This window comes from Cariama cristata, unplaced genomic scaffold (assembly GCF_000690535.1).
Source record: "Cariama cristata isolate BGI_N322 unplaced genomic scaffold, ASM69053v1 scaffold3945, whole genome shotgun sequence".
In the NCBI taxonomy this organism is placed as follows: domain Eukaryota; kingdom Metazoa; phylum Chordata; class Aves; order Cariamiformes; family Cariamidae; genus Cariama; species Cariama cristata.
This window is the reverse complement of record NW_009616808.1, coordinates 23975-49466: the sequence shown is the minus strand read 5'-3', so window position 1 is coordinate 49466 and position 25492 is coordinate 23975. Positions and strand designations below refer to the sequence as shown.

Below are 25492 nucleotides of genomic sequence, written 5' to 3'. Positions count from 1 at the left end.
GAACCCCTTTGTATTCAATTAGCTAATGTGTGCCTAGCACTTTGAAAATATGGAGTGCCATAGAATTGCTAAGTGTTGTTATTTAACAGCACATATTTAGTGGCTGCAGCCCTGTAGTAGAAGTCAGAAAATCTACACTGTAATTGCCTGGTGCTGCTGCCGAATTTGCTGTGATTCGAGCACAGTCTGGGGATTTTTCTTCTGTAAAAGTTAGTTAATTTTGGCTGCAGTCCCTCCAGGCCTACTTTTTCTGAGAGCTCATGAAACGGAATATTGACTTTTGGTGGGTGCTTTAAAAAACAGACTGAAAAGGGAGGGAGGAATTCAGGCAGCCAGGATTTGTGTACCTGAAATTTGCCTTGGCATGATTTTTGATGGTCTTCTTTGTGCCTCAGGTTGCACCAGTTGGCATAAAGGAGCTGGACTGAGATGGAGGTCAAAGTGCTGGTCAACTATTGCAGTTGTTCCAGTGTAGGGAGGGGGAAAAAAAAAATCATTGGCAGTGGAATAGGAGGTAATGAGGGAGATGCTGTTTGCACCCATCTCTTTGATTCGCAGCCTCTTGTATTCACCAGGTACCCTGATCTTGCCTGAAAGTATGTGGTTACAAAGCTGTATTCGTGCAGGCGGAGGAGGCTGGGACAAGGCACGCCAGGGCTTGGAGTCCCCCTTTAAACAGAATCTGCTGACAGGTGTGAGTGATTTTTCCTAATGGCTCCTTGCTCTTAGTGCCTTGGAAAGCTATCTTCTAGCCTGCAAAAGCACCAGCCAGCACTGCAGAGAAGGAAGAGTAACTACACGAGGAGAGGCAGCTATGAAACTATTCTGGTTAAGCACTAGGCCCACCAGCTTTGTCTAGCAGTCAAGGCAAGGTCAAGTGTGTATACCATAGGTGTGCTCAGACTGTTAAAAATTTTTCCTAGCTTAGGCAAAAGTCAGCTTCAGTACGTCTGGGTGAGAAATCCTTGGATCTGACACTGAATCCCTGTGCAGCCGCTACAGAGCCATTCACATGTCTGAGTCTCGCTTCTCAAAACTCAACAGTATTTCTCTACCTCAGTCCGATCTTTGAAAAGGTAAATGCGTTAATACTTGCACGCAAACACAAGGTGAAAGGAGCCATCGGAGAGCATCTCCAAGAGCTGGGTTTTCCACCCCTTTTCCTGTCTGTCCTCACCTCTTGCCGGGCAGCGGCAGAGGCTGAGCCGTCGCTTGCCATCGGGAGGGCAGGGCGGGAGGTAGGACCAGGGCTGAGGGATGGGGCATCGAGCTCTGGAAATCAGCTGAGTGGTGCGGGCGTTGAATGGCAAATGAGTTTGTGTTTGCAAAACGTGGGTTTGGAAATGTCAAGCGTGGTGAATGACTGTGTAGGAAAGGAAAAAAAAATAAATAGGGACAGAAGCTGAGCTGGCAGCTACTGGAGTATCTGGATGCTCTCAGCCCTTTGCCCTCTGTAGCAAGCCTGACCTTACCAAATCTCTCTTATCCCATTGCAAATGAAGTGTGTCCCCCAAGGATGGTTTACCTCCATCTCATTGCATAGGCAGCTCAGGGCTCATTTGCTTGTTTCTGATCTGGGTCTGCAGAATGCTCTTGTGCCCATCTGATGGAAAAACATTTGAAAGCAGAGAGCTGGAGCGGAGGGAAGGGATGGGGAGCAGTGCAGGGAAAGGGTCACATACGGGCCATGCAATCCCTTTGTGTTACAGAGGTGGATGCTTTATGAGCATGACAGCAACAGAAATGGGGTTTTCTGCAGCTAGAGGCTTGCCTAGAAAAAGACAGATACAGAGAGCATTGGGTGTAGAAAAAGACCAAAGCTTGCAATGACCAGCCACCGCTAACGGGAGCTGGGAAAAAGTTGCTGTAACATTTGAACGAGAGCAAATTGTTGACTCTGAGGGGAGCATGTCTGGGTCTGCCTGCAGTCCCTTTGTCAGGCGGTTGAGCCCTGGCAGCTGCCTCCATCCTCGACAGGGTGTGGGAATTTCCCCAGGGAAATTGGGCTGATGCGGGCGGGGGTCCCTCCCAAAAGCTGCGCAGGGAGCTGAGCCGGGGCTGGGACTGACCCCGTCACTCAGCCAGCCTGAGCAGACCGGAGCCGTGGGTTCAGCCTTGCGACTGCTGCGTGACCGGGGCAAATCGCACCTCTGCCTCAGTTTCCCCCATGTGAAGTGAGACCAGTGGGGCTCATTCCCTCACCCAGTAATTGCTAATTTAAGGAGTAGAGCGTAACAAACCTGCCAGGGCCTGAGTAACATCAAAAGCTTGGAAATGTTTTCAGGGGAGAAAAGGCATAATAAATAAAGGCACTAATTTCAGCTGCCTTGAGATTGGGGTGGTCTGGCCTGAGACTGGAGCCTTGGACTGTGTGGCTGTTTTGGTACATAACAGCTCATTTTCCTTCTGCGTATAACGAAGCCAAGAGGGCAGTCGGGCAGCTGCTCGTGTTGTGCCCTGCACAGATTTGCCTCCCGGCTCTGGCTGGGGGGAGGTAGTATTTTGCAGGGGCTCAGCATATCTCCTGCTGCTCTGCTTGCATCCAGGATCTCCTTGGGCCCAGGTCCTCATTAGCCATCTGCCCTCATTGCGCGGGTTGACAGGATGCCGTGGGTAAATGGATAACCTGTCAGGAAGGCAGGAGGATAATATCATTCAAATGAATCAATAGTTCACAGGCAATTTCATGTTACCTAACGTTAATGCAGTTGTGTCCAAAATGTACTTAATCCTGAGTCTGATTACATTCTCGTGGGAGTTTGCTGTGCTGGAATAGTTTTGTAACTCCATGTTTTGGAGATTTACAGACATTGTTCCTACGTGCATGCATACGCAGGAAAGATAAAAAATTACTTGACTTGCTGAAATCTCATAGCCCACGGAGCCAAAAGACATTCGTATTAGCGATGGAAGAGAATGGGTACCCAGCAGTTTCTGAAACTATTACTCCCACCTTCTCACTCCATTTTAGCAATTAGCAAAAGAGAAATTAGTGAAGAAGGCACCATTATTTCCTCCTAATAGGACAAGGAGGGCTGGACTTTTCTCCAGGAAACTGGCTTTGTCATGTAACTGCTTCCATTGACGTGAGCAGCAAAATAGAGCTCTCCCTTTTTGCTTATTTTTTTTTTTAATACAGCCATTTTTATATATCTTGCCACTTTGCTATTCAGAAATGCAAGAGGATGGGCCCCACTCCAAAGCCCACAGTCAAAGCGCCTTCCCACCCTCCACAGGGCATTAGGATGTCCCATGAGTGGCATCTCCTCCTGGTACCTGATGGCAGAAAGGAGCAGTGCAGGGTTGCCTTGTGGGGAGGAACTCATTTAATTTAACAGTTTAAACTTGGTGTCACCGAATTGGATATGGTGGTGGTAGAGCAGCTTCATTCAGCAAGTTATGCTTGTCGCCCAGGCTGGGGTCCAGTTCAGTGAGCTCTCAGAGGAGATTAAGAATAGTAAAGAAAGGACATTAGTTTCTCTCCAGACATGGGTCTCTACAGTCTGGTGGTCTTGGTGGCCTGGGGCTCCCTCCTGCCCCAGGTTTGGATGGACAAGCATTGCCCATGTCCTTGCGCTGCCTGGGGCTCTCAGCCGTAGCGATACCTGGGCACAGCAGTGTTTTCATGGTGAACACAGTACAGATCTTTTTCTGAGAGTGCCTTGGAGAGAGCATTGCTTGGGAAATACAAATCTGCTAAGGAGCTCTGTGCTCTGGACCTCCCACAACAGAGCTGACCTTCTCTGGCCAGTTATAGCAGGTTACTGGCTTCATCTGAAAAATATCATCTGCCTCCCTGCCTCTGCCGTAACCTCTGTGTTACAGGGAACCTCCTGTCTGAAGAGTTGGTTTGTAAGCTGCAAAGAATAACACCACACTCAGGCGTGGTTGGCAGGAACCACAGCTCAGAAATGAAAAGTTCCCAGAACCCACTTTGAGGGGGTTTTGGTCTTTTTGTGGACCTTGGCCAATAAAGATCTGGACTTGGCTGACATCTTCATTAAAAACCTGAGATGAGCAGCATGCTGAGTCGAACCGTGATTAGCACCCAGGCTTTCCCTTACCTGCCAGTGGGTGGATTTTAGCCCCAACTTGAAGGTGGTAGGTTTCACAAGCAGGTTCTCGTAGCTGCGTGTTCCCGTCTTTCCTTCAAGGGTATTGAGTGGTTTTGAAGCTTTAGGTGCCTGTTTTCTTCCCTAATCCTGTTTTCTGTTTTGGGCTGCTTTAGGAGTTTTCCCTCCAGCGCCTGGACAGCCTACTGGACGACCGAGTCAACATCCTGGGATTTTCCATTTTCAACCAGTCTCATGCTTTCTTCCAAGAGTTTGTCCAGAGCCTCAACCAGTCCTGGCAGGAGAACTGCGATCATGCTCCTTTTACTGGGCCAGCAGTAAGTAAAATGCATTCCCATTGCCCGCAGCCTCCCTGAGCTGGAAGCTGCTATAGACCATCAGGAAAACCATGTGAAAAGAGCTGCGGGTTGGTTCTGAGCAGACACTGGCAATGCAATGTGAAGACCACGCAGAGGTAGAAACTCTGGTCTCAAATGTATGGGTACATGGTATTGACTAATTATTTAATCCAGGTAACCCCTGTGCTAAAGAGCTCGGGCACATCACCAGGCTGGTGTCGTACTGCTGTACCTTGGATTGCCTTTTTCGGTTGTTGGTCTTGGGGAGGTGGCGATCCACGAGTGGGAAGGATGCACCAGACAGAGCACCTTAGTTGAGTTAAGTAGGTAGGAGAGGACTTGGGCCATCAAGCTGTGACTTAGAGGGGAGCCTCCTGATCTGGAGAATACTAAAGTGATCCTGAAAGTCTGCGATTGCCCAAAGGGACCTTGGGTGTAGAGCTTTAGAGGGCTTGTCTGTGCTTGAATGTCTGCACGGCTTTAAATTCAAGCCTAATCTTAATTTGAATTATATGTGAGTGCAGGGGATGATGCAGCCTTGATTCAGTATTTCCCTTGTGGAATTTGTCCCTGTGTATTTTACCTCTAGGAAAATGGCTTGTGGAAGGGGGAGTCTGGATGCAAATAGCATAGAAAGAGCTGGGCTTAGGCAGATGCTGAAGGGCTGTGTTACGTTGCCTGCTCTAGCATCTCCCTGATGAGTGTGCAGATCAGCACTGAAATCTTCCCTAGGGACTCTCATAACCGGGAAGGTTTGCAAAGCAGATTTGCCAAATCAGGGATGCAGGGGGCTGCGGCTGAAGCTGGAGGAGGGGAGAGGGAGAAAATGCCATCAGTGCAACCCTTTGCACAGTTTTTAATGAACTCAGAGTCCCCTTAACAAGCTGAGGTAGTTATGTACTGCTGAAAACCTCCTCATTATCACCACAAAGTGATCTTAAGCAGGCAAAATAAGGAACTTTCTGCCCTTTATGTCCACATCCTATTGGCTTGATATGGAGCTCAGGCCATGGTTAGTACGTGCCTGGGACCATCCTGCTCTCCTTCCTTCCAGCCCTCCTGCAGAGGCGGCTGCAGTGAGCTTGCTGTCTCCCTTGCTAAATGTCTATAGGATTGCTACCAGGAAGCTTGCTATTTGGATGACAGTTGCAGGGACTGTTGAGAGGCATTAAAAATAAATTTCCTTCTAACAGTGCAAACAAAAGACAGTAAGAACAGGAGTGGAGCAGATGTGATGATGGGGAAGTAACTGATCTAATTGTGCCTTCTTACCCTGTGTTGTCTTGAACAACCAGCAACATCTGTAGGTGGAAAGATGCAAGAGTACGCCCCATTGCAGCACTTTTTTTTTTTTTTTTTTTGAAAAAGGAAAGGAGTTCAAAGCTGAATGGAGCTGTTTGGTTTGTGAGCCTGAGCCTAAGTCACCCATCAGTGTATTATTAAGTCAGCTGGACATTCCTTTCATTCATTCCTAAAGTGTAATCAACCTTACAGCAGGCTTCCTCCCAGGCCAGGGGGAGCTCAGTCATGCTGCATTGCCCTGATCTAAACAGTCCAGCCCTGCTGTCATTAGGGGACCTGCCCAGGGGTTGTAGTGGCTTCCCAAGCACCTGCTGTGTGGCTGCTCTTGGCTTGTGCTAGCTGGTGGTCAGCTGCTCAAGAAGGTCTGTTATTCCTGTTGTACAAATGGGGAACTGAGGCATGGAAGGGATGTGACTTTTCCCGTTATACCAGAGTCAGGGAACCTACAGCACAGTTGGAAAATCAGTTCAGTTCTCCTCAACCCTAGTGTAGAGTCTTAACCAAAAGATGATTTCTTTCTGATGATGTGAAGGTTCATTCTATGTTCGTAGCAAGGCTCTCATCACCAATATGCCATGTCCCAGGTGATGAGAAAAGGGCCTTGCCCTGGGTGGTGAAGATACAGAGCAGAGGTGAAGTGAAATCTTCCCAGGCAGGGCACGTGTTTCCTCTTCTGTGTCTGCAAGGGAAATTCAGGACCGTTTTGCCATGCGTTGTCTCTGGTGTTGGAAATCTGGCAGGTCTCATTTCTCCGAGAGCATCTCTCTGTGTAAGAACTTCCCCTTTTAATCCTGGGAAGCAGATATCTCGTGGGATAGCTCATACTAAAGAGAAAAAAGGAAGCTCAACAGCTGGAAGTGACAGGAGGGAGGTTTCCTGTGAGCTGCAAAATCCCAGGGCTTTCTTGCTAGAGCTGAGAAGGCATCTGAGGAAGGAGGAGGGAGCTGCTTGCTCTAATGCCATTCTCATTAATCACATTGCAAAGAAAGGAAATCAGAGAAAATCATTCAAATTACAGATGGCTAGATTAGGTAATTAGAATTTAGACTAAAACAGATGTTTGTAATTAAGTGTTTATGTCATTGAATAAAATCCAGATTGTAAAGTCTATTTCACAGGATTTTAATGGTTTTAATTCTCTGTGTTATGTTTGGGGGCAAAGATACAGATGATAATGTTTTAGGAAGAAAAGGAAAAAAAAACCCAACCACATGGCAAAACCCAGACTAGCCAAACCTGTTCATGTTTCCCTGGAGATCAGCTTACCTTTAAACATGGCCTTTACGTGGGAGATTTCCATAAATAAAAAATAAAGTGAGATCTTCCACTTAACCATGCTTAACCTGCTGTTAGTTTCTAGAGGGGCAGATCTGGCGTTGGGAGGAAGGTGAGCTGCATCCAGCAAGGAGCTGGGTAGAGCTTAGGTACCATCCCTGCTCCCGAGGCGCAGGGCATCCGATAGCGGTAGTTGTCTTGAAGACACTGGTCGGAATGGTCCTGCCAGCTGATGTCACAAGGGCTGGAGATCTGTTTCTTGACCCTTTCCAGCTCATGAGCAGTTCCCAGGGTTTTGTGTCACAGTTGTATGCTGCAACACCTCCTTAGTTTCTTGGGTACAGCCTCTCCTGGTGCAGCTGGCCAGCGTGCCAGGGGGAATGGAGCAGCGAGCCTGTCTGTCCAGCCCACCATCTGCTCTCTTTTCTGGAACCTTGTTCTGATGAGACATCCATCAAGTGGCAATTTTTATCAGCAACTTTCATTATCAAGAATTAGGCTTTAGGGATAGAGGGAAGTCCCCTGAGACCCATGAATCTGCGAGTGGACGACAACCACTGAGCTTATCGAGTCTTTCACATGCAGCCTGTCACAGAGCTCTTACATTGCAGAGAGAGTACAAAACCAACAGGGATCTGCACAAATCAGACGATGCACACAAGGAAGAGAATCAATTTGTTAACAGGCAAATTGGCTTTTTGTGACAGAGTGACAAAGCTGTGGTTTAAAATGAGAACATAAAAGTAGTGAGAGATTTTATAGGTGACATGAAGAAAGTTGAGGCAACGTACATGAGAGCAGTGACAGATCCCACTTGCTGAATCTGCCTAGAGGAGATTAAAAAGGTGCTGCCTCCGGCTCTCTCTCCCACTCCTTTGCTGAAGGTTATGGGCCCAAGACACTTGAGACCACGTGGCTGCTCCGCATCTGTTCCAGTGCAAAGTCAAGCAGCTTCACTTACTGCACCACTGACTTATGTGAGCCTGCGGGAAGTGGAGTGGATGAGCTAAAATGACCCAGTCCTCATCTGAACTTTCTGGGCTGCAGGAGATAGCTGGAAGCAGTGAGCTTGTGTTAACCTTGTTAACCTCAGTTAACTTTGTGAGAAGATGCTTGCCTACCTGCGAAAGCCAGGGAGACCAAAGAACCCAGAAGAGCTGCTGCACTCCAACGCTATGTAATTGTGAATGGTTTCCTCCACACAGCCTGCATCCCAAATTACCTTGCTGTGTTGAATATGATTTATTTTATGTGAGTTACTGAGTGAATAGTGGCCGAGGGAGATGGCCATTAGGCAGGTGGTGCAGGGCAACAGAGCAAATGCTGCGTTGGGTTGAGATGAGAGACAAACAGGAGGGCGGTGGTGCTGCTGACGGGGTTGCAGGTGGTGGTGGTGGAGCAGGATGATCCCACACCAGCAACCACGGGAAGATACGGAGTGCCTTAGAGGATTTTGATACCAGAGGAGAGAGGAGGGAATAGAGTCAAGGCCATGAACCTCCCTAGGTCCGAGTCCTGGTGGCTGTTCAAGAGAGGTTGAAGGGGGAATCAAGGCAGGTGTTTAAAAGGAGGTGCATGGGTCTGTTTACGTGCATGTTGCTGTGTTTCCAGGCTCCCGTGCCTCCAGGTGCCATGCTCCAGGGCCCACAAAATTGAGAAACTGGCATAGGAGCCTGGTTTTGAGCCCAACAGGGCAGGGAATGGCTGGCATAAATGATAAGCAGCAGCAGTGGAAATGTAGTGCTTCTGAGGAAAGCTGTGATTTTTCTTTAAAGGAAAGAAGTATGTTGAGGGCATGTGAGCAATTCCCATTCCATACCAAGAGGACCTGATCCTGTGTATCACAACCCCCTCCCCAATCCCTAAATTGCTTGAAATCATAAGGGGGCTGCCAGAAATCGTAACAAATTGTTCGAGGCTAAGGAGTAAAGTATTCCAATCAATAATGTCAAATGCTTCACTAAGATCTACAAGTCTCTTGCTCACCAGCTAATAAGAGATCATTAACTGCTCAGGGAAAATGGAATTGAAAACCTAACAGGAGACAATTAAAAATGCTGGACCAATATTCTGATTTGTATGAGATGGTGAAACTTTAGGATCACAGGGGTTGCATTTGCTCTCATAACAGTTTCGTTTGGCCAATTGGTATCAATATGGTTCCTGATTCAGGAAAGCAATTGCTAATTGTGTATGGTATCCTGTAACCTGAGTGGGATTCGATCCATAGTTAAAATTAAGTATATGCTAAAGATCTTCATGGAACAGGGGCTGAGGAAAGGACAAGCTGGAGAGGTCCTGTTAGGAAAGGAACTTGTACTGAAGGTGAAAAAAGAAAGGTAGGGAGAAGGATATATCAGATACTTTTAAGAAGCTCTGGAAAATGCAACATGGAAATGGTTGTGCCTGGGTGAAAAACATGGTTTGTGAGGCTTGATGGATAAAGAAATCTGATTAAAGGCAAACAAAGCAAAGATGACAAGGAGAGAGGATGAGCTCTGTGGTTCTGGACGTTGCTTCAGCAATGCTATTACAGAGCAGGTAACAGCTAGCAGGAAACCAGAGGCTGTAGCAAAGGACTAGATGGTTCACCAAAGCACCAAAAAACCACAGCTTGATTAGAAAGGGTTAGAAACTGTGAGGAACAAGCAAGCAGAGATGTAAAGGGTAAGAAAGCAAACAAGAAGAGAAGGAGAAACATAACAGACCGAGATTGGGACTGGGGCTGGCAAAGGGATTACACTTGCCCCAGTGATGCCTATGAAGGCACAGCAGTTCAGGGATACCATTGCTTTTGTTCTCCCTGCCCTTGGATGGGTCCAGACAGGGTGCAGGGTGTCGCTGGAGCAGAACAGCAGGCAAGCAGGGCTTGCTGGCTGCACAGAGTACAAGGATTTTGCTCCTTTCTGATCCCAGCTGAGGTTGTGGATAGAGCACTCTTCTGCTTGCTGCAAGGTCCTGAAGGTGCGGCAGCAGGCTCAGTCTTTGTCTTCCCACCTCGATTTTTTGCTTCCTTTTCCCCACAGCTCTCTTCTGCCCTGCTGTTCGATGCTGTGTATGCTGTGGTGACGGCCGTGCAGGAGCTGAACCGGAGCCAAGAGATTGGTGTGAAGCCCCTGTCCTGTGGGTCTGCCCAGATCTGGCAGCACGGCACCAGCCTGATGAACTACCTGAGAATGGTGAGAAGGGACTGAAGTTTGCCAGAGGCCAAAGATGTGTATGTACATGCTGGTGCTGGCACAGTTCTCAAGCACAGAGTGTCAGTCTGTTTGAAGGTAGCACTGGGAATGAAAAGGGAGGAGATCTGAGGGCTGGTTTGTCACTGGCCTTGGAACGACATGAAACTCCGTCTTTCAGGCTTTGCTGCAGAAAAACTGGAATTCAATGAATTTTTTTTTTCAAGTATGAATGTGTCCAAGTGATTTGAGCTCTGATTCGAGTCAACTTGAGTTGATAGAAGGTCACGCAGTACAATTGCTTAGAGCACAGTGGTAAGATGTGAGTTTCCCTGTGAAGGGGTTTGGGCTCCTTTGAACCCAAAAGTATGGTAGCTGGAACCGATCAAGCCTAGCTCTGGCACAAGAACAGACCCTGAAATTTGAGCCTCGTGAAATAGTTGGAGTTTGTCAATGTGATTCCTCAGAGCTCAGCTTGACCATGCAGGAGGAGTGTGTTTTCTGAGCCTGTTTGGGGTGCGACTGAAATGTCATGAGATGAGGAAATTTCATGAGACTTTTTTTTTGCCCCAAAGGAAGGCTCAGCTGAACCTGAACCTTGTACCACTTTGGTCCATGCGTGTGAATGCTGCTTTAAATCTCACCCTTAGTCAGAGACAATAAAATCCTTCAGCTTCCCTTGGCTCTGCTACTAGGAGGCCCAGTAGCTTGCCTTTGTTACTGAAGAGGTGCTCCAGCAGCAAGTGAGCAGTTGTTAATCTGCACAGTGAGGCTAGACGCTCATCCTGGCTCCGTTGCAACATGTTTTTGTGTTAAATGCTGGCCTGATGCTGTGAAACAGCACGTAATGGTTTGTGGAGGAATCCCCAGCTAGTGATTTGGTGTGGCACGGCAAAGAGCTCATGCCTGCCGCAGAGCAGCGCAGTGTTAGCCTTGGGATGGAGGGAGGCGGCGAGGCGCTGCGGAGGTGGTTGTTCCCAAGCAGCTGGAGCAAAGAAATTTGGGGAGCCCTGCACCTCGTGCTGCTGATTCTCCTGCTCCTCTCCATGTCTAGCCAGACTCCAAAAGCAATTAGGATTGAGACACGAGGATTGCATTGCTGTACCTGCTGGGACGGTGGATGGTGAGTGCCATCACCCCCGGCTCTGCTGCGGGTGATGGGGTGAGCCATCTCGATGGGCGCTGTAACTCATTCTCTCTTGGACAGGTAGAATTGGAAGGTCTCACCGGCCACATCGAATTCAACAGCAAAGGCCAGCGATCCAACTACGCCCTGAAAATCCTGCAGCACACTCGCAGTGGGTTCCGGCAGGTAAGAGCGGCCGTGCTGCCTGGGGGACGGTGCCGAGGGACAGTCTGTGCGTAGCCTGGCGAGGGTTTGGCTCAGGCTGCTGCTGTGGGGGCTGAAGGGGGTTGCGGACACCCCCTTTTGCAAGCTGAGGTGTTCAGCAAGCGACAGCACGACGTGGATGTCACGGTATCTCTCGCTGGGCCTGGGTTGGCAAACACACCGTGTTTCACTTCATCAAGAGCGTGTCTTGAAATAATTTAGATTTGTCTTCATGTATCAGGCCCCTGAGGTGGTGATGTTCGAGTCAATATCTGTCCTTTCACAGTAACCCTCCTGTGCAGGAGATAATTCAGGGCATAAAATGTGTGCCAGATACAAGCTCACGCTCAAGACACTTTTGTTCTTAAGCTTGTACTCAAAATGATTTGGCTGGGGAAAAATGGGAGAATTTCCCATGAAATGGGCAAAAAGGGGTCCTATGAACATTTCCAAAGAACTGTTTCTGGTAGGGAAAGTGAAGGGGGCAGTCCGGTGTCAGGAGCTCCCCACTGTCTCTCCCCAGCAGAGAGGAGAAGTGGGAAGAAGTGCAAGATAATTTCTCTCTCAGTTTATGGTATGTATTCCTCTGTAACGGGCTTGCTTAGCTCAAAGTCTCATTTGCTTTTTGTCTCGGTGCTTGTAGATTCCTCACAGCATCGGTTCTTTTTCTGCTTGTTACCCTCCAAGGGTCCAAGGGATATTTTCTGGCTTCAGCTAAGGTTAAGGATAACCATGTGAGGCCACAGATATCAAACTGGTGAGATTACGTGGCATAAGCCCAAGGAATTAGGGTTTTACTGGTAAATCCAAACCTCATTCAGGAAAAAAATGGAAGTCCCAGAGAAAGGGTTTTCATCTGTCTTATTTCGCTGCTGACAGCTCCACACTTGCCCTTTTCTCGGAGATTGCCACTTCTCCTGGACACTGGCAGGGAACAAAAGCTATTGTATTTTACCCCACACCGACAGAGCGTTTTGGCATTAGGAAATCTCTCCTGGTCTGGCAGCAGTGAATTTTAGCCTTGGCAAGGGTGTTGCCTGCCAGTTCTTACCTGTCAAGTGGCAGCTCAGCTTCGATGCTGCCTTTAGCTGAGTGAGCGGGGGATCAGGATGGCATTTTCCCCACGGTAAGATCTCTCATAGCACCAATGCCCTTTTAATCGTTTCCCAAACCCATCATACTCTGAGCAAAAGTGACAGATCCAAGCCCATCTGCATTAATAAGAGCATGCATTCAGCTGGAGCAAAGGAAGCAAACGCTGTAAACCTCCCTATGACAGCTATGCTTTTGATGTGTTTAAATGTGGCAGGGAGTTCACATTAAATGCACAGGTCCTCTTGGAGCAGTGCTTCTCCCAGAGCTCCATGGAGAGCTCTGACTGCAGCCTGGCTACCCTGAGACAAAAGTCTCAGCTCTTCTTCAAATCCCGGTCTGACAGGAGAAAACCTTTTTTGACCTATTGCAACAGCTCGGTAAATAAACAGCTTTATGTTTCAGAGGTACCCAGGAAAGCTGCGCTGGGACCAAGCTTTTCAAATTTCCCATCAGAGCACAGTGGTGATAAATCACTTCCAGTCGCAGTAACAAGGTGCTGGGAGGATGGGGCAGTCCCTCCGTGTGCACAGCTGCCTGCTGAGAGCCTGTGGTGACTTCAAGCCCTCTCCTGTCAGAAACCCACCAGGGAAGAGTTAGTCTTTGTAAAACTGCTCTGTACGCCTGCAGCAGCCTTCCCGCTGTCGGCTCTCCCCTTCTCAGGCAGCCCCTTCTCAGGGGTCTTGCCTGACTGATAGCAATGTCTGGAGGGGTGTTAGGGCCCCTCACAGGCTGCAAGACTTTGTCCTGATGTGCCCGGCTGGAGGGGACATCCCTGGACAGAGCTATGAAACCTGGGCAGGGTCCTGCCTGCACCCCTCGGTCACTGCAAAGGGAAGCCAAAGGCTACTCTGCTGTGCCATAGATGCTTGTTTTCTTCTCACCAGCCCAGCTTCTTGTAATAAAAATGACTAAATAAATCATTAGAAATCATTTAATTAAACCCACCGTGAGGGGATGGAGTAAGGAACAGACATTCACATCCTGGAGACAGTCTTTTTCCCAAGGGTTATATTAACTGATTTTTTCAGGCTCTTGTTTGAAACACTTCTATTCCCTCCTTAGTTTTAATCAAGCTCATGCTCTCTGCCCGTGTCTTTCTTTCTGTCTTTCCCTCTCTTTCTCTCTCCCCTTCTCTCCCTTTCCATCTATCGAAGCCACAGGGACTTCCAGCTCATCAGCTTTGATAGAGAGTTCACCGAATTTTGAAGCTGATCCAGCCAGCAAACAAATTAGAGACACTTAGATTTTCTAACTTGCTGTTGCTTTTGGGCAAGGAGAGACAGGGCTTTTTGACATCCAATTTTTAATACATTTATGTAACTCACCAAACGTGTCTTTTCCTAATTTAGCTTAACTGGTGGAAATTTTTCCACAGCCATATGAAAGCCGCTTTCTGTTCATAGAATGCGCGATAAAGCACAGACTCATTAATGTGTTGGTGATCCATAGATCTGACAAGGACTGAGTTTGTAAATGTCATCTTTTTATTTTTTTCCCTTTCCTTGCCCCTTTAAAAAACATTGCAGCACACCCCTCCCGTTTCAGCGTAGTGATTTGCAGTAAACTAAGATCTAAGGTTTGGCAGCTTAACAGGCGACAGGAATGAGGGGGGGCTGTGATTTATACAGCCCCAGGGAAGGCAAGCGTGCAGAGGAGAGGCAGGGGAAGCTGCTGTCGGGGCTGGAGCCCGGCCATGGGCACGTTGTCCCCAGCTCTGCCCCTTGCTCTCACCCGGTCCTAGGTGCAGCCGATAGTTGCTGTTAAGCTAAAGGCTCTGCTGGTGTCCTGAGACAGAGCAGTGGAAGTGACAGGGGTGTCTAATTGGTATGTTGATGAGATACGGATGAGTTACCAGACGATAGCTCCGAGACCCTCTGCAATCCGTGCCACATCAACCCTTTTTAACTTCGAAGCGGCTAATCAGTCTCAATGGGACTTGTTCCTCTTTAGGTGTTACCCCCAGCAAGAGTTCAGGGACAGATCCTGCCAAGAGCTGAATGTCTTTTGCCCCTCAGGACCTGACGAACTTGGTGCGTGCCACCATCAGGTCCTGCCTGGGCTATGTCAGGTGTCAATCATGTTGTCTGAAGGGGACGTCTGGGGAGGAAGGGGATTGCAGGGGTTGCTGCGTGGCCTCAGAGGTGGGTTGTGTGCATGTCTCCTGGTTGTACAGGTTTTAATAGTTGGTGCTAACTTCTGTGGAGGAGGCTTTTGCCTGCTTGCCTTGCTGGCCTCAGTCTTGCAGTGGTCTCCTTCAGGGGTGCCAACCATGTGGCAGACCTGTGCAGTGTCCTCTGAGGGCTTTTCTTTGTTTGTTTTAACCTCTTTCCCCCTCCCTAGACACCCCTAAATTCCCTCCCCTTTGGGCCAATGAAGGCAGCATGTACCAAGTACCTACTTAATTGTCTCTCCTCCTGGCACAGTGTCTTTCCCATTAGCGCTAACAAGGCTCTCCAAATGCAGACTTGATGAGAGATGAGAGCATTTTGCTCTCCTTCCTTTTCCTGGGGACACGGAGGGAGGGGAGGTGATGAATGCAAGCTGTAGGACAGTGCTTGCTCATCAGAGCCCAGAAGGTATCTGAGTTTGCTGCAGTGGCGATCTCTTGCCTGTTTTAACACACCTGTATTCAGCGCTGGCTTTACCTTAATTTTTAGCTGGGGAGTGGGGGTGGTAAGTACCTGTGGTGCCTCTGAAGCTTATGGAAAGGTCTTGCTATGTCGTCTCTCCCTGCCACCAGCTGCCATTCAGGCCTGCAGGGCACTAAGCAGAAGACTTTATTAAAATCATTGGTTTGAGTGGTATTTTGTCATCTTGCACCATGAGGAGCTTGAAAGCCCAGGCATTGTTAACGTGCGTCTGAACAGAGGAGCTGAAGGATTGAAGGAGCGAGCCGGGAATGCCCCACTTGCATCGCGTTAGCCACTGGTGATTTTCTACGGAGATCAGAAATCTTTAAGTGTCACCAATCCAAATAACGCCTTTTGCAGAGCAGCTAATTTGAGGGACTTTGCCTGCCTGTGGGGATGGAGCAGTGTCACGAGCAATGGCATTTCGTGGCTTATTCCAGGCTCGAGGCCCTTTGGGCTGGTTCGCACTGAAACTGTGTGTTTGCTCTGCCTATAACAAGGACATGTAACAAGACAGACCTCCTGCCTCAAGATGCTTGCAGGACGGGCAGAGCCGTGCTGGCTCTCCTTACTGCGCAGGGAGGCACCAGGAGGTGCAGAATTGATGCCCTGGGGGTCTGCAGTGGGACCACGCAGCCTGAGGACGTGCAGGGAACTTTCTCCATCCAGGCCACGGGCTGTCACCTGTCACCAGGTCATATAATCGCCCTCACAAAGGTATCGAGCTCCAGCTTGCAAACAGGTGGTTGTATTGCCCTCGCTGCTCTTCTGGGAAAGGTATGCCATCACTTAAGCTCCTCTGATCATTAGAAACCCTCTTCTAATTTCCAGGCTGTTTATTTCTGGCTGGTTTACATCTATTTATTTTTGTGCCAACACTATCATTTTAGCTTCAAAAGCTGTTCTACCTCTTTGCTGTGGACCTCCTCCACCTGGTGTATTTATACAGACCAATCATATCTGCTACTAAAAAATCTCGAGTCCTAAAAACTCCTAAGTCCTAGTTCAGAGCCTTAACAACAGGATCATCTTATCCATGTCCATGTAGAGCATTTGATTGTTTTCTAACACATTTTGTAGATGAATATGTTTTCTGTTTTTCAGAGGCTCTTTATACATGGATAGAGATGATTAAAATCACCTTGACATCCATCTTGCAAGACAGGGAGAGATCTGACAATCCCAGACATCCTCTGACACGTTACACTTCAGAAACAGCGAACAACGCGAGGAGTCAATTAGTGGCTTTATCATACCGTGAGGGGGACAGTGGTGAGCTGGAACAAGCCAGGATGGGGTGGAAGTACCCCCAGCACATGGGAGTGTTTGGCTTTGGTGCTGTGTTAAAAGCAAGGTCAAACCCACTGCGCTGTCAGAGGAGGAGGCACTCAATTAGTCTCAGTATGCCAGCAGGGGAAGGACAAATTTGAGAACAGTGAGGGCTGTTAAAATTAAAGTTAATCTGTCACTAATCTCTGGTTGTGAAATCTGGGAGGAAAAGAATTAGGCAATGTTTATGACTGATCACTGGCTCAGAGAGGCAATTGCTGCCGAGGGTCTGCTGTTCAGCAGTCACAGCAAGAGACAAGCACCTTTGTGCAGAGTTGGGGAATACAGACGGGCTAAATCCATCCCGTCACACCGATGCAGACCCTGCACGGGCCAGTTAAAGCTGTGCTTCAGGGACTCCCTGTCCACAAAGTAAATGGTAAATCTCACAATTTGGGACTGTTGTTCCCAGAGGTGAGCCCTGCACTACAGTGTCACCGTGATGCTATGAGCTTGATGGTAGTTAAGTCACAACAAGCTGTCAAGAGAACAGGATGCCCAAGATCTGCTCCCAGCCTGCTCTGAGACCCCGTCACTGTGCCTCCATCTCCCCGTCTGTCAAGTGAGGCTAATAACCCCCCAGCGCCTCTCCTGTTAGTGGGGAACCTCTGAGAATTAATGCTTCCAACACATTCAGAGGTCCTTGGCATGACAGGTGCTTTTAGCAGAGCAATATTAATGTTGGTGAAGGGGCTGGGCTGACAGCTTGGAGGAATAATCTCTGTTGTGTTATCTGCGGAGTAAACAAACCCCCCCCCTGGGGACACAGCTGGCTCTGCCTGTGCTGCTGCATCCCGGTGCCTCGACTCCAGCCAGGGAGGAGAGCAGACATGGACGTGACTCTGCTTTGCTTTCCCTGCCTGCTTTCCTTTTGCAGAGCCGTCGAGTGTAAGCTGTCCTTTTTGCACTTCCCACTCCTCCTTGTTCCTAGAAGATGAAGAGACTGGATCTGGGACTCCTAGCAGATGGCCACTTTTGTAATGGCTTGTTAGTGGCTTGGGCGAGATTTGCACCAACTGCCAGGAGAAGAAAGGACTGGGCCCTTTCCTCAACGTCCAGAGCAATTCAGTCTGCCGACAGCGTAGCAGCATGGCTGCAGTTTCAGGTTGTGTTTGGCTTGGATGCACGAGCTGGGAAGTGACTCTGAAGTCCTCAAGCCATCAGTCATGCCAGAGGCAAAGCACTGCCAAGAAAAGCGACTGAGTGCACGGAGTCAGTCCTGGGGCGGTGTAAATCAGCGTGCCTCCTATTTATTTCCATGGCAGTGCACCCTCCTGGCCCGTAGCTCTGCATTGCCTTCCACCCACCTCTTTGAACATAATAAGATTACTCTTTGATGGAAGAGAAATTGATTTGTTCCTACCACCCTGACAACCGTGGCACAGCGAAAGGATAACCTGCCTTAGACCAACAGTGCCCGAGACGGCCCGTGTTGGCGAGAGGGAACTGGGAACAGAGTTGCTCTGGCACTGTGGCTACGGAGGAGCCGTGAAGACACCCCTGCACGTTGGGGTCACCCACTACCTCTTAGGGCCGCAGCAGCTCGCTTCTGTGGTGTCAGAGGACTTAGGCTGTGGGCAGCAATCCAGCCTGCAGAGGGCTGAGACCTGACGGGGGCAGAGAGGCTTTGCAGGAGAAAAAGGAGAGAGAAGGGGTCTTGGAGAGAGCTGGCCTTCCTCAGCTGCCGGTCTCTCAATAAGAAAAAACAGAGGCTCTTTTAGGGAGCATAAGAGAGCGAGAGCCTAATTTGCATGCTCTGAACAAGCTGCTGGAGGTGCTGATCTCCCTGCCCAGACCTCTGAGGGAAGGAGATTAGGCTCTTGAAGTTAAAATTAGGTTTTGTTGCATATTCCTCCCCCTGGCTGAAGGCAGCGGCTGGTTGTGTTGCGTCACAGCTGAGTCTCGATGTCCTCCCAAGCACTGGGGGACTGGTCCCTGCCACTGGCAGTGGGAATTAGGTTTGCTGCAGCGACACTGATGCTTGGATGGGTGAATTAGGCTGTCCGCAGAGCTGTTGGATGTGATGAGCCTGAATCAAAGAGTTTGGAGGTACTTAATCATGGTAGTTGGCATCCATTACAGCAGATAGAGGAGATGAGTCACAGTGCAGCACCACTGAGAACGTGGCTTCATTTCACCACCTGCCACCAAGGTGGAGCTGCTGGGCTGGGCTGGAAGGCACCTGCCCCATGTCATCAGTGCTGCTCTGGGATTGCAGTGGATACTCCCTGTGAAGTGGCATTTTCCTCTGAGGAACTGACAGTGCCTATACCAGCCTTTAACTAGTGACAGTGACGCTCACAGGAGGACAGCAGGAGGTTTTGCTTGCTTTCAGGCAGATGAAACCTTTCTTCAAAGTTACAGAGACAGCATAAGGCAGGACAGGAGTTGGAGGCAGGAACCCCGTCTCCTCATTTCTGGGCTTTCACTGTGAAATCATGAGACTTCAGCACTTCCTGAAGTTCTTCTGAGCTGTGTCTGTAACACACAGCGCCCGTGTGAAGAGCTCAGCGTCGTCACACCTGGGTGTAGTGCTGACCCTGCAGTGCGTACTGGTGGTAGGGTCTCACTGAGGGATGGTGCAGCTGAGCCAAACCCTGGCTATAGCGTTGCCTTTCTGGCAGCCCGTCGTGAAGTGCCTCTGTGCCCTGTCCCCTTTAGGAGTTGACTTCCAGAGAACTCAGGAGGTGAAGGGGTCAGCCAAAATGCACCAGGTTGAAAGCGATGACCAAGTCTTCTCCCTGTGGCCATGATCTAGCTGCCATGCCTCAGTGTGAGGGATGGCAGAGGCTCTCAGCCCCACCACGTTGGGAGGGATAAGCTTGCAGATTTGTCTGCTTGGGGACTGCTGGGTAAGATGGACCCATCTTGGTGGCATTTGGGGACAATGCAGAAGGCTGCTTGACCACTGTGAACCCCAGGAGTTGCCCACCACACGGCTCTTTCTGGGTTCAGGGCTTTGCTGCAGCTGCAGGGAGGAACCTGGGAAGGCAGTGCCTGCCATGAGCAGGGACAGGTTTTTGGCATTGTAATTGTAGGTGGGGGTGTGCCGGGGCCGTGCACCACCGAGTTAATCTCTCTGCTGGCCCATTGTGAGGGTGCATTGTAAAGGTAATGGAGCATTCATAAACACATCTTCCAGGGCCAGCTTGACGGTTGTCAGTCATTGGAGCCATATGGCGGATGCGTACAGTAATTTGCCCTGTAAATCCCCTTATTGTGCTGTTTATTTCTCCAGATCGGCCACTGGCACGTTTCTGAAGGACTCAGCATGGACAACAGGATCTTCTCCTCCAACATATCAGACAGTCTGTTCAACACCACACTCATTGTCACCACCATCCTGGTAAGTGAGGGGGTCACCTACAGTTCCCATTAGCTCTTCGCCAGCCCAACGCTTAGGGGTGTCAATCAGCTAGAATATTATTCCCTCTTCCTACCCGCCTCGGCCCCCAGCATGCGGCATTGCACGCTGATTTCATAAAGAACAGACAATCAAATCTCTAATTACAGCACTGAGGACAATTCATGACAGTGTAATTAAACTCAAGTTGATGTTTCATATGGAAATGATATTTGATGAGTTCAGAAGCAGCTGGGGAGAGGGCTGGGATGGGGATAAGTTGCCATTTTCCATTCATCTCTGAATGATGTTCTTGTTTTGCGTACAGCTGGTAAGTTGGAAGGGACAGTTGTCTCTTCTACCCATAAAATTACTGAAATTGGCCAAGATGGGTGCAACGTCTATGAACCAAGACTTCACATCTACAGGCACCGCTGTCCTTATTCAACAAATTCCCCTTCCAGGTGCTGCCTGTCCCATGATTTTTTCCAGTGCCTCTGCTCCTTCCTTAAAGACACTCAAAATCCTGAAGAACTCTGAGCACTATTTCCTCATGCCCCACAAAGTGTGTTGAAAAGGGGGACAAACTGAAGAAGTGGCTATATGCCAAGAGAGTTGTCTATATGTCCTGGCATAACTCAGAGCAGTCACTGGGCTGCTGTGGCATATGCCAGTTAGAAACAGCCCCCAAAGCATAATCCCTTAGTTCTGTTTCATATCCTTAACTGGGATAAATCTGCTGTACCTCCAGCACATCCCTGACACAGCAGAGGCCAATGAAAACCAGTGCAGAAACAGCTCTGCCAGCTTTACACCAGCTGGGTTCCCAAGCAATCAAACCAGCTTTCCGTATCTCTTATGCCCTGGTCGAGAGGGATATATTGGGATGGAAGGTTGGCCTGGGTGCCCCTTATGTGAGCCGCTGCCATCCTGGTGCTGCCAGGGAGCCCGCTGCCCTCTCTGCCCTGTGCTCAGCGCCGTGCTGGTGGGACGCCTCGGCTAAGATGGGAATGACAGCTGCCCAGTTTCACTGCAGGAAAACCCTTACTTAATGCTGAAGTGGAACCATCAGGAGCTGGAAGGCAATGACCGCTACGAGGGCTTCTGTGTGGACATGCTGAAGGAGCTGGCAGAGATCCTGCGTTTCAACTATAAGATCCACCTCGTTGGCGATGGTGTGTATGGAGTCCCTGAGGCAAATGGCACATGGACAGGGATGGTCGGGGAGCTGATTGCTCGGGTAAGTGAATTAGCTGCTCTTTTTAACTGTGCTCTAGTGGGACTTGGCAATGAAAAGCCCTGATGCTTTATTAAGTGCTCCAGGATGATAAGGATGGATGGGGGTTTTAGTCCATTTATGAGACTTTGACCAGAGGATCTCCATTTAATATGTTCTCCCAATGACAAACGTATTTGTTGTGTTGATGTGACAGCGTGTGAAGTAGTCAGGGCCCCTGGGCGCTCTTACGGATGATCACTTTGTTCGACTCTGGGGTCCCTGCATAAGAGCTCGATACGGAATGGAGATTCTCCCCCCCGGAAAAATTAATAAAAAATGAAACAGGAAAATATGCAGGCTCTGGCAGGGGTTAGTAGAAACTGAAGAAAACTCACAAAAACACACTGTTTGGGAGAAAAGCAAGTAAGAATTGCATTTCTACCCAGAAAAGTTTTGGCAGATTCATCTCAGCTCCTTAACTTTGAGTATTGCTTTTGGAGAGGAACATTTTTTGTTTGCTTGAAGTGCGTGGATCGAGGTCTTTTTGCAGCTCTGCTTCATGATGTTGCTGCACAGCAGCTAGACTGAAAGCTGAATGCTTTTGCTGGGTTTGACAACAATTCTATATCCCCCTTCCTGCTCTTTATTTTCCTCCGCAGCTAAAGGTAGTCCTTCCCCAGGGATCCTGTTCACGAAGTGCTCTGAGATCCTTAGCAAACTAGGCTAACGTTACGATTGATGTTATTTAAACCAATACTTACTTGCTCACCGATTCTACCCTGCCTTGTTATTACCAAAGCGCCTGTGAGAACCCGGTGACAGTTTCTCAGCTGGTGGCAAATGCACAGTGAGGTGTATTTGATAATCCACACCGCTATGTGAGAAGCCCCTGAGCCACCCCATCGTTATCCTCACAACAGTGGTGCATCCTCATGCAAAGTGGAGGAACGAGGGCCCAAATCCGACCCCTGTGGCTCCAGGCAGGGGTCTGGGGCTCTTGCCACAGCTTTCCTCCTGGCTACGGGAAGCGAGCGAGCATCTCTAGAAGATACCCACTGGCATCTGTCTGCTTCTTCCCCGGATGGCAAAGGGGACCTGGCTGATGCTTGCCCTACCTTAGGAGCTTCAACTGAATGTCTAAAGTCAGGTGGGATAACTCTAGGTCTAAAAGACTTGCTGACAGTCAGGGACAGGGCACGATACGGCCTGGAGATCCCTCCTGAACTAGTGCTCTGTCTCCTGGGTCGCCCTTCCCCAGCGGAGCGATAGCTCTCGACGCCAGCTGAGATCCCACCTCCGTCTGCTTCTTCTAAAGTGCCTTCTGTACGGTTGTTTGCAAATGCTCTGGGCTATTGGCATAGTTTTTATACATCTCTCTGTGTGTGTGCATGTGTATATATACACACACAATTACAGTTCTGCAACGTTTCTTTTGGGAGGCAAGAAGGAAGGCACAGAGAGCAGTGTGTGATCTATGCAAACAAAGGAAGGGAACAGCCGTCAAATTTTTGGCCTACTAACCTTGGCAGTGCCTCTCCATTAAATGGGAGCTTCTGGAGGGTTGTTTTTCTTTAATGATAAGTGTTTTAACTTCATTTTCACATAGAAACCATTTGTTTCTTCTGCAGCTCAAGCCTTATTTAGGAGGATTTTTACTTCTGCTTCAGCAGGGCAGAGCTGGCAAAGCCTGTGTGAGGCTGAATCAAAAACTGGAGAAGAGAAAATCCTTTCTCTGCTTTGTTCTTCCTGGGCCCTTTAGTCTTTATAATGGTTTCAGCAAGTTTTTGATCAGTCCCAGGAACTGGCACTTTGGTTCAGGGCAGATCTGGCTGTGTACATGCTGTTGTGTTTATTCAAGGCTGTTTGGGACATTGCTTTCTGAGGTCATTTCACCACCCAAGGGGTTCATCTTCTTCCTTGACACTCAGCCCTCAAGGGGGTTTGTCCTCAGTTCCAGCCCCTTGTTCATCCCCTATCCCACTTCAGGATCACTTGAAGCAGAAGAGCCAACAGATCCTATGTTGGGCACAAACAGTCCTCTTTCAGTGGATTTATCCCTTGGGCACTTTTCTTCGTACAGCCTTTAGCACAGAGGGGGCATCAGTTGGGACACAAACCTGTCACAGGGGTCAAAACTTCCCAAATCCTACACAAAATAAAAGCTTTGCACCTGACTCTTTGTGCAGTATTATTGTGGGAAAGGGATTCCTCTTTCACTCTGATCAGCTGTCAGAAAGTAAGGTTTGACTCACATGCACTTAGTGTGCAGGACCAGAAGGTCAGAAAATTATCCGGCTCCATGCAATATCTTTCCAGTAGATATTTATTTTTTTTTCCTCTGTAATCCTGCCATGGCACTGAATCTCCTCAGAGCAACTATAGGCTATATGGGAAAAGTGTTTCATTTTATTGCTTCTAAATTAACCAGCTATTGATTTATTCTTAAGTGCTGAAAATTCCATTACAGCTAATTGTGCACTATGATATGATTGAGAAGGATGCTATATAAACATAAATTTGTTGTTGACCCAAATTTACCAGTACATACCTTATCGACCTGCTCACAAAACTAATTAAGAGCTAAGGAAGAGGGGGGACCAGGATGGCTTGGGGGATTAGTGGAAGAGCTGTAGAGCTTCCTGTGTCTAGGTCAGTAGTCTGAATCATCGTCAGATCAGGAAACCTGTACACTTTGTGATCAGCCGGTGGAGATTTGGCTTGGGAGAAATCACTTGGAAGGACTCAAGCCCGTTCTTTATGAACGATGTCACAAACTCGGAAAACACCGAGCTAATTGGTCCCTCTGTGCATGCAGGGCAGGGAGGCTGAACACCCTGCTCATTCCTTGAGTGAGCAGAGTAGTAAAGCCGCTCTCCGGCCAGGGCAGATTTCCCCTGTTCGCTTCGACGGCTCTGGCACAGACAACTGCAGTCTCCAGCAGTTTGGCTGACACCATACACGTGTGCTACCCATGTCAAGCAAACATGGGAGAACAGCAAATCTTCCTGTCTCTGATTTTTTGGCATCAGAGCCTTAGGGGACAATAGGGCTGGAAGAATTATGTCTTGCTCCTTCCTGCTGCAGTACAGTTTCTGGCTCCCAGTCCCTGATGGTTGTCTGGTTTTCCCTTTCTTTCTCTTTCCAGCACATCCTCGAGCCGAAATGAATTTGCTAGTCTGATACAAGCCAACAAATGTATTTTCACGGCAACGTGACAGCCTTCTCCGTGTTTCGCCACGCCTGCATTTGCTGTCTTGGTAGCATAGTGCCGTGGTGGCTGTGCTCAGTGCCTGTACATCAGCTCACAGCAAGCCATTGGCACTCTGCTTCCTTGCTCCTCCCTGAGGAGATGGGCATGTGTCTGAGAGATCCCTCAGCAACAGTTTCTGAATTTACCCATCTCGGGAATGTCCCCAGAGAATAAAGCTGAGCTAACAGGAGATGGTGTGGTTTGGTTTTGCCAGGAAGCTTTGTTGGCTGGAATCTGATGCTGCAGTTTTGCTAAAAGACCTCCCAGAAACCTCCCTCTGGTGCAGGGGGGATCAGTACCCTGGCTGGCTGGGTACCAGCGCTAGGGGATGGTCCCCTCTGCAGAGGATCTGTCCCACTCACCTGCGGCAGGGTGCAGGGGACGGGAAGGACAAAGCAGCTGGGGCAGGAGCATGCTTCTTGCAGACCGGCCTTGTGTTTTGTGCAGCCTGTATCAGCTGCCCAGCCTTCCTTCAGCATTGTTTAAATAACGTACCACGTTTGATGACGGTACCACAGCAGATCCATGAATGTTTCCAGGGCGAGCATATTTCGGCGAAGCTGGTGCTGCTGTAGACCGTGTCTTAGGGTGCATGGGGTGAGTAGGAGGTGATTGGGGACAGTAAGCTCCTGCTCTCCTCTTCTGCACAGGATCATTTGGGGAGTGAGATGTTGTGGAATAATGCTAGACCTTTGGCGTCTGTGTCAGTGGTTTGAATCTGGCTGGGATCAGTGGTGATCAAAGCTCTTTTTAAAGTGAGGGAGGTGAAGCTGTCCATCTGGTGGAATGGTCTGGCCTCAGGAGCAGCAACACCAAGAACTGAAAGGACCTTAAAGGTTTGGGGTGATGGTTTTTCCAGCTTCCTTGCTAGTGATCAGGCGATGCTTTACAATCAAAGGCCCTCTCCCTTCAGCTGCTCCAAAGATGGGGAATGGCAGAAAGGGGAAAGGAGGGAGAAGATATTTCAAAATTGGCAGAATCCCGCTCTCCGCTTGGCAGTGGGCATTGGAGTTCAGCGAGAAAAGCTGTGTGTGGGTGAAGGGAGGGAGGGGGAGTCTGTTTGCACGCTATCGCGCTGGCAAGTGTGACGTGGGGGGGGCTTGAGAGGGTGGTAAGTGAGTGGGAGTGGGGA

At 49.0% G+C, this 25492-nt stretch overlaps 1 protein-coding gene across 1 annotated transcript in view; it reads left to right on the top strand.

The window, feature by feature from the left end:
• Positions 1 to 25492, top strand: part of LOC104161761 (glutamate receptor ionotropic, kainate 4) — a 136369-nt gene that overhangs the window by 87587 nt on the left and 23290 nt on the right. Inside the window, exons 7-11 of the mRNA XM_009700297.1 lie at positions 4229 to 4390; positions 10015 to 10167; positions 11372 to 11476; positions 19787 to 19894; positions 20928 to 21131. Of these exons, the coding sequence (XP_009698599.1) occupies positions 4229 to 4390; positions 10015 to 10167; positions 11372 to 11476; positions 19787 to 19894; positions 20928 to 21131 (732 nt within the window). The remainder of the gene's footprint in view (positions 1 to 4228; positions 4391 to 10014; positions 10168 to 11371; positions 11477 to 19786; positions 19895 to 20927; positions 21132 to 25492) is intronic.